The sequence below is a fragment of the Acipenser ruthenus genome, chromosome 42 (assembly GCF_902713425.1).
Source record: "Acipenser ruthenus chromosome 42, fAciRut3.2 maternal haplotype, whole genome shotgun sequence".
NCBI lineage: Eukaryota > Metazoa > Chordata > Actinopteri > Acipenseriformes > Acipenseridae > Acipenser > Acipenser ruthenus.
Genome location: NC_081230.1, coordinates 4,988,848 through 4,997,763, shown reverse-complemented (window position 1 = coordinate 4,997,763; position 8,916 = coordinate 4,988,848). Strand labels below are relative to the sequence as shown.

General features: G+C 38.4%; 1 protein-coding gene across 1 annotated transcript in view; it reads right to left on the bottom strand.

Moving 5' to 3' along the window:
• Window positions 1–7,820: 7,820 nt before the first annotated feature.
• The window catches only part of LOC117401139 (retinol dehydrogenase 5), a 39,046-nt gene continuing 37,950 nt past the window's right edge, over window positions 7,821–8,916 (bottom strand). Inside the window, exon 5 of the mRNA XM_034001643.3 lies at window positions 7,821–8,219. Coding sequence (XP_033857534.3) covers window positions 7,999–8,219 — 221 coding nt within the window. The 3' untranslated portion in view covers window positions 7,821–7,998. The remainder of the gene's footprint in view (window positions 8,220–8,916) is intronic.

Below are 8,916 nucleotides of genomic sequence, written 5' to 3'. Positions count from 1 at the left end.
TAACTAATTTGTTGAAATGATAGTTGCGTATTAAAACAGTATTCGCTTTTCTGTTAAATTGTTCTGACTGGGGTTTCATTGACAAATCGACAGTTCTGTGTGGATTTGTTAATCAACAATAGATCTACCCTGCACTCCCCTGATCTTCACAGCCACTTTGTTAGAGTCATAGAATTAGTCCATCAAAAGATCAAAGGGTGATTGTGTTAATGCTTGATTATATTATTGTATGATGAGGTTGTATCATGCATTAGTGAAACTGCACTTAGAATAATGCCATTAGTTCCAGGCATTGTGGAATTTGAGCCTATTGAAGCCTTAAAAGGAGGTCACGGACAGAGGGTAGGAAATGCTTTACACAGTCGTGAGGGAATGGAATAGGTTAAGAACATAAGAACATAAGAAAGTTTACAAACGAGAGGAGGCCCCATCTTGCTCGTTTGGTTGTTAGTAGCTTATTGATCCCAGAATCTCATCAAGCAGCTTCTTGAAGGATCCCAGGGTGTCAGCTTCAACAACATTACTGGAGAGTTGGTTCCAGACCCTCACAATTCTCTGTGTAAAAAAAGTGCCCCCTATTTTCTGTTCTGAATGCCCCTTTTATCTAATCTCCATTTGTGACCCTTGGTCCTTGCTGCTTTTTTCAGATTGAAAAAGCCCCCTGGGTCAACATTGTCTATACCTTTTACAATTTTGAATGCTTCAATCAGATCACCGCGTAGTCTTCCTTGTTCAGGACTGAATAGATTCAATTATTTTTGCCTGTCTGCATACGACATGCCTTTTAAACCCGGGATAATTCTGGTCACTCTTCTTTGCACTCTTTCTAGAGCAGAAATATCCTTTTTGTAACGAGGTGACCAGAACTGAACACAATATTCTAGGTGAGGTCTTACTAATGCATTGTAAAGTTTTAACATTACTTCCCTTGATTTAAATTCAACACTTCTCACAATACATCCGAGCATCTTGTTGGCCTTTTTTATAGCTTCCCCACATTGTCTAGATGAAGACATTTCTTAGTCCACATAAACTCCTAGGTCTTTTTCATAGTTCCCTTCTTCAATTTCAGTATCTCCCATATGATATTTATAATGCACATTTTTATTGCCTGTATGCAATACTTTACACCTTTCTCTATTAAATGTCATTTGCCATGTGTCTGCCCAGTTCTGAATGCTGTCTAGATCATTTTGAATGACCTTTGCTGCTGCAACAGTGTTTGCCACTCCTCCTATTTTTGTGTCGTCTGCAAATTTAACGAGTTTGCTTACTATACCAGAGTCTAAATCATTAATGTATATTAGGAATAGCAGAGGACCTAATACTGATCCCTGTGGTACACCACTGGTTACCTCGCTCCATTTTGAGGTTTCTCCTCTAATCAGTACTTTCTGTTTTCTACATGTTAACCACTCCCTAATCCATGCATTTCCTTGAATCCCTACTGCGTTCAGTTTGAGAATATATCTTTTATGCGGGATTTTGTCAAAAACTTTCTGGAAATCTAAATAAACCATGTCATATGCTTTGCAATTATCCATTGTCGATGTTGCATCCTCAAAAAAATCAAGCAGGTTAGTTAGACACGATCTCCCTTTCCTAAAACCATGCCGACTGTCTCCCAGGATATTGTTACCATATAGGTAATTTTCCATTTTGGATCTTATTATAGTTTCCATATAATAGAAGTCTGGCTTATTGGTCTGTAGTTACCTGGTTCGGTTTTCTCTCCCTTTTTGTGGATCGGTATTATGTTTGCTATTTTCCAGTCTGTCGGTACAACCCCTTTGTCAAGAGACTGTTGCATGATCTTGGTTAGCGGTTTGTAAATAACTTCTTTCATTTCTTTGAGTACTATTGGGAGGATCTCATCCAGCCCAGGTGATTTGTTTATTTTAAGAGCTCCTAGTCCCTTTAACACTTCTGCCTCTGTTATGCTAAAGTTATTTAAAACTGGATAGGAACAGGTCGACATGTGGGGCATGTTGTCCGTGTCCTCCTTTGTAAAAACCTGTGAAAAGTAATCATTTAATATATTTGCTATTTATTTATTTTTTCTTTGTCTAATTTTGTCATTTGTGTCTGTTAGACATTTACCCTCCTCTTTTGAATGTTCTCTTGCTCTTAAAATATTGGAAAAACTCTCTTGGCCTTTCTAACTTCCTTTTTGACTTGTGTTTGCAGTTCCAAGTACTCTTTCTGTGTACTTTTGTTTTTGGCCCCATTTAAATGCTCTATAAAGTGCCTCTTTTTGCTGAATATTTTTTTTTAATTGATCTTAGCCATGAGGTTAGCCATGTTGCTGATGAATCGCTGGGATCCTTTGAGAACCAACTCAAGATAAATTATTGTTTAACTATACAATAATATGTTACCATTTGGATGAAACACGTTGTGAAATATTGTATAAAACCTTTCAGTTCTGCCCAAAACACATCTTCTAAACCATGCATAGGTGGTGGTTTTTAGTGCAAAATAAAGAGTTAATTGCATTGTATTGAAATAAATAGTTAAACCAATCATAAGGCTAGCAGGTGTCTATATGGTGTGTGTATCTATGCTTAAGACAGGAAGCTTTTATCACCTGGAGAGTTGAGGCTTGTGTTTGTGGCTGTAAAGAATAGGCTGGACACGTTCCCATGACAACCTCCTCTCCAGAGCAGACAGAACATTTTATTTCACTTCCTGTGTAGAGAACAGCACTTGAAGAATCCTGAGGGCTATTTTTGAAACAAATGCAAGTTTTCAGAGTGGAATAAAATAATTAACACTTAAAAGGTAACAAGAAACTATATTGAACTGATCCTTTTGAGGAAACTTTTTATGTTTTATGTTATAATTATATTCCTTTTAGAAAAATGTACCTTTGGCCTTGTACTTTTCTACAGAATAAATCCTGTAGTGTTTTAAAATGTTGAACATCTCTATCCCAGCTTCATCCAGTTTAATAGTAAGCCATGTCATCAAAACAAGGGCAACAACTCAGGTAAGACAGCCATTAAATGTATTTATCTAAATGCTAATAGTCTCAGAAACAAAATGTTAGAACTTGAAGCTACTGCACTAACAAGTAACTATGATGTGATAGGTGATGCAGAAACTAAATCTGGACGAAGAAAACAATGCAGAATCAATGTGGGTCAGAATAATGGACAAAAATTAAAAGGGCATAATAGGAGCATGCCATAGACCGCCAAACTCAGACGCCGAGCAAAATAATCTGTTATACAATGACATTAGAAATGCGTGTAGAAAAGGAGAAGCCATACTAATGGGGGATTTCAACTTCCCCCGCATAAAATGGGAAAACCCAGTGGGGAGTACGACAGACAAAATTGAAATGGTGGAAATGACAAATGACTGCTTCCTAACGCAATTTGTCAAGGCACCGACTATAGGGGGGGCATGCCTTGATTTAGTCTTTTCAAATAATGAAGGCAGAATAACTAAAACAGAGGTCAGAGAGCCATTGGCAAACTCAGACCACAACATGATCTCATTTGAAGTGATTTTTAAAACCCAAAAAGTAATGACTAAAGCTAAGGTTTACAATTTTAGAAAATCAAACTAAGGAGGTTTGAAAAAGAGACTAACAGAAGTAGATTGGAGTAAAATAGAGAAAACATCCACAGAAAAAGGATGGCTGGTTTTTAAAAATGTAGTACTAGAGGTGCAAAACAATTACATCCCAAAAGTAGACAAAATCTAAATCTAAAGCAAAATGGTTTAATAGATCAATTAAAAAAAAAAAAATATTCCGCAAAAAAAGGCACTTTACAGTGCGTTTTAAAATGGACCAAAAACAAAGTACACAGAAAGAGTACTTGGAACTGCAAATGCATGTCAAAAACGAAGTTAGAACGGCCAAGAGATTATTCAAAGAGGAGGTTAAATGTCGAAGAAATACAAATGGCAAAATCATAGACAAAGAAAAAAAAATATATATATATATATATATATATATATATATATATATATATATATATTAAATTATTACTTTTCATAAGTTTTTATACAGGAGGATATAGACAACATGCCCCACATATCGACCTGTTCCTATCCAGTTTTAAATAACTTTAGCATAACAAAGGCAGAAGTATTAAAGGGAAAATTACCTATATAGTAACAGTATTCTGGGAGACAGTCAGCATGGTTTTAGGAAAGGGAGATCGTGTCTAACTAACCCACTTGATTTTTTTGAGGATGCTACATCGACAGTGGATAATTGCAAAGCATATTATTTATTTCTTAGCAGACACCCTTATCCAGGGTGACTTACAATTGTTACATGTTTTTATTTTTTTTACATACAATTACCCATTGTACAGTTGGGTTTTTACTGGAGCAATCTAGGTAAAGTACCTTGCTCATGGGTACAGCAGCAGTGTCCCCCACCTGGGACTGAACGCACGACCCTCCGGTCAAGAGTCCAGAGCCCTAACCACTACTCCACACTGCTGCCCTGTAAACCTAAATAAACCATATGACATTGTTTATTTAGATTTCCAGAAAGCTTTTGACAAAGTCCCACATAAAAGATTAATTCTCAAACGGAACACAGTAGGGATTCAAGGAAATGCATGCACATGGATTAGGGAGTGGTTAACATGTAGAAAATGGAAAGTACGGATTAGAGGAGAAGCCTCAAAATGGAGCGAGGTAACCAGTGGTGTACCACAGGGATCAGTATTAGGTCCTCTGCTATTCCTAATCTACATTAATGATTTAGATTCTGGTATAGTAAGCAAACTTGTTAAATTTGCAGAAGACGCAAAAATAGGAGGAGTGGCAAACACTGTTGCAGCAGCAAAGGTCATTCAAAACGATCTAGACAGCATTCAGAACTGGGCAGACACATGGCAAATTACATTTAATAGAGAAAAGTGTAAGGTACTGCACGCAGGCAATACAAATGTGCAATATAAATATCATATGGGAGATACCGAAATAGAAGAAGGAATCTATGAAAAAGACCTAGAAGTTTATCAGTAATGTCTTCATCTAGACAATGTGGGGAAGCTATAAAAAAGGCCAACAAGGTGCTCAGATATATAGTGAAAAGTGTTGAATTTAAATCAAGGGAAGTAATGTTAAAACTTTACAATGCATTAGTAAGACCTCACCTAGAATATTGTGTTCAGTTCTTGTCACCTTGTTACAAAAAGGATATTGCTGCTCTAGAAAGAGTGCAGAGAAGAGCGACCAGAATTATTCCATGTCGTATGCAGACAGGCTAAAAGAATTGAATCTATTCAGTCTTGAACAAAGAAGACTATGCGGTGACCTTATTCAAGCATTCAAAATCCTAAAAGGTATTGACAATGTCGACCCAGGGGACTTTTTTGACCTGAAAAAAGAAACAAGGACCAGGGGTCACAAATGGAGTTTAGATAAAGGGGCATTCATAACAGAAAATAGGAGGCACTTTTTTACACAGAGAAGTGTGAGGGTCTGGAACCAACTCCCCAGTAATGTTGTTGAATCTGACACCCTGGGATCCTTCAAGAAGCTGCTTGATGAGATTCTGGGATGAATAATTGGGCAGCAGTGTGGAGTAGTGGTTAGGGCTCTGGACTCTTACTGTACTTTACCTAGATTGCGCCAGTAAAAACCCAACTGTATAAATGGGTAATTGTATGTAAAAATAATGTGATATCTTGTAACAATTGTAAGTCGCCCTGGATAAGGGCGTCGGCTAAGAAATAAATAATAATAATAATAAAGCTACTAACAACCAAACGAGCAAGATGGGCTGAATGGTCTCCTCTCGTTTGTAAACTTTCTTATGTTCTTAATATCAGAAGCAAGAATGTGCTGAGACTGAGATTACCACGCTCTGAAACTAACTTTAATTTTAAACACATTTCATTTCAATGTCAGTTTTAGTATAAATTATAGGACATCTGAAAATGTGCAATGCTAAAAAAAATCCAGGACCAGTGGTGAATATAACATGTCCATACATGTTCTAAATACCCTCCATAACAAATAAAAAATCCAGGACCAGTGGTGAATATAACATGCCCATACATGTTCTAAATACCCTCCATAACAAATAAAAAATCCAGGACCAGTGGTGAATATAACATGCCCATACATGTTCTAAATACCCTCCATAACAAATAAAAAATCCAGGACCATTGGTGAATATAACATGCCCATACATGTTCTAAATACCCTCCATAACAAATAAAAAATCCAGGACCAGTGGTGAATATAACATGCCCATACATGTTCTAAATACCCTCCATAACAAATAAAAAATCCAGGACCAGTGGTGAATATAACATGTCCATACATGTTCTAAATACCCTCCATAACAAATAAAAAATCCAGGACCATTGGTGAATATAACATGCCCATACATGTTCTAAATACCCTCCATAACAAATAAAAAATCCAGGACCAGTGGTGAATATAACATGCCCATACATGTTCTAAATACCCTCCATAACAAATAAAAGTGATGCATTTTGAAATACTAAAGAAAAGTAATGAGTGGGAATGTTGGTCATTGAATTTATTGAGTTTCTTTACGTATTTTGAAATGTTCAAACTCTCCTAATACAGGTGCAGCCTGCTTTAGAATGGTGAAGGCCACTGCTGTCTAAACAGTAAGAAAACCACCAGGGGGAGCCCTTGCACATGATTCCTCTCGGGAGCATCCTGGCCTCCAGGAGTGACATCACGGAGGGGCTTCCTGACTTCGGCCTCAGCTTGCTGCTCCCTGGGCCTGGGTTTCATATGGTTTTATCATAGCCTAACACGACCCAAAATCACAGATAAGTGTCTGAGCTAAACACCAAAAGGCAGGAGATTAGCAGAAATAGTGTGAGATGGGGGAGGGGAACTGAAAGACAAGATGCATGCGCCCTGCTAGGTACAATGTGGTATGCAACCCCCCCACCTCCCCCTGCAGAGGGAGTGTGCAGTGATAGAACCCCTATCATTGGACAGAAGTAAGACAAATGGGAGTGGAGTCAACAATTGCTTACAAAGGTATAAATATCAAACATTGTAAAGTTTTGTCAGTCTTTTCATCTCTTTCGAATTGACTCCATGGATATCCATGCTTTCTAATACAAACATATGCACTGAGCTGTACTGTGGCCTGGTCCAAAGTCAGTTTAAATCTCGTGCTTATATGATTGTATTGGAGGTATACCTTTCTTGTATATAAAGTGTTTTTGAATCAAAAACCCTTTGTCAGCTTACTTTTTTCACTACACTGTTGGAAATGTAGTAAGGAAACTGGCTTAACCATGGCACTTAGTCTCATTCAGTTGTGATGCAAGTTTCATAAAGGGCTGCAGAACCGCTTCATAGAACGACATGCCTAGCACTAGAACTGCAGGGTTCAGGGTAAGTTTACATGGTTGGGTTGGATTTGTGCTGCACATTAATAAATACATGGCTACCTGTGCTCAGACAGATGTTCAGTAAGCAGCAATGGAGTCCAGGGAAACACAACCATTCCTGTGTGCCGTACATTTCCATTTACTATGTGGCTCTCAAATGTGCAGTTGTGAAAGAAACACATGTTACAGCAAGCATGGGTTTCTTTTTTAAACATCTGGTACTGCACTGAGACTAGAGAATGTTCTCAGTGTCCTTGCCTTTTTCACAGAACATCTGTTGCTCTTCCTGGGTTATCTCACCTCAGTAGTGTCTTCTGGGTAAAAGCATGACTGAAGGCTTTTCAGTCAACAGGGGAAGCAGCTGGTTGGTTAATGACAGGACAGGAAGGGGTGGGGCCAGTGAGGTCTCTTTAATCCAGTACCAGAAATCATGCTTTGAAATGAAAAAAAACTCCATCAAAACATGGAAAACTAATGGAAATATTTTATTAGTTACAAACACTTTAACATTTATCAAAACAAAATCTAAAGCTGTCAAGCTGAATACCCCTCTTTCATATACCCTGACTGTCACAGTGGCGATGTTTCTCTTTAAGCAAGGTTGTATTTGTCGTGTAGTTTCAGTCCAGCTGGTTCTCTATGCACTCTGCGCTGGTCTGGGCAGCACAGTGTTGAGCATGCTGTCAATGATGAAGGCTGGTGCATAGGAGAAGGGGATCCAGCCCACCTTGGCATCCCACCCAGCGCTGTATCGAGTGCGGGGGAACTTTGCTTTCAGGGCGTGCTCCATGCAGTCCGTCACTTTGGACAGATCCGGGTCACAGAAGGTATTCATGACGAATCTCTGGATCTTAATATCTGTGAAGAGACAGGGACACACGTCATAGTAAAGAACATGGTGCTGCAGAATAATTTTTTTAAATGCGGTCAGGAAGGCTCATTGTCTAGAAACACGTTCTGAGGTGTTTTTCCTACAAGGACTCAAACTCTCAGAAGCAGCTCAGGTGAGTCGGCTGCATTCCTTCAACAGGAAGAGCAGCCTGGAAAAGAGTGTATGAGAGGAAAAAATACCATTCAAAATCAATTGACATGATGTGTGCCTCTCATAGAGGAGCATGTGAGATACAAACGGGTAATATTACATGTACTGGAATGATTTGGTAGCTATCTGTACTTTAGGACACTTGCTAATTTGATAACAGGGATGTAGTGGTAAATACGTATTATGATATGTATCAAATGTATCTTGAGTACCAAAGAGACATTGTGAGAGCAACGAAGAGCAAGCAGACCAATCCAAGGGCTTAAAGGAATGAGCAAGAAGAGAGGCTGACAGAATTGCATCTATTGAACTGAACACAGAAGAACTGCAGGGACTTGATTACAGTCTTTAAAATCTTGAAAGGAGTTGACATAGTTAACCCAACTGATACTTGAAGTGCAGCACAGAAACCAGAGGACAGTAACCAGTAATGTTGTTGAAGCTGACACCCTGGGATCCTTCAAGAAGCTGCTTGATGAGATTCTGGGATCAATAAGCTATGGGATAGCTGCT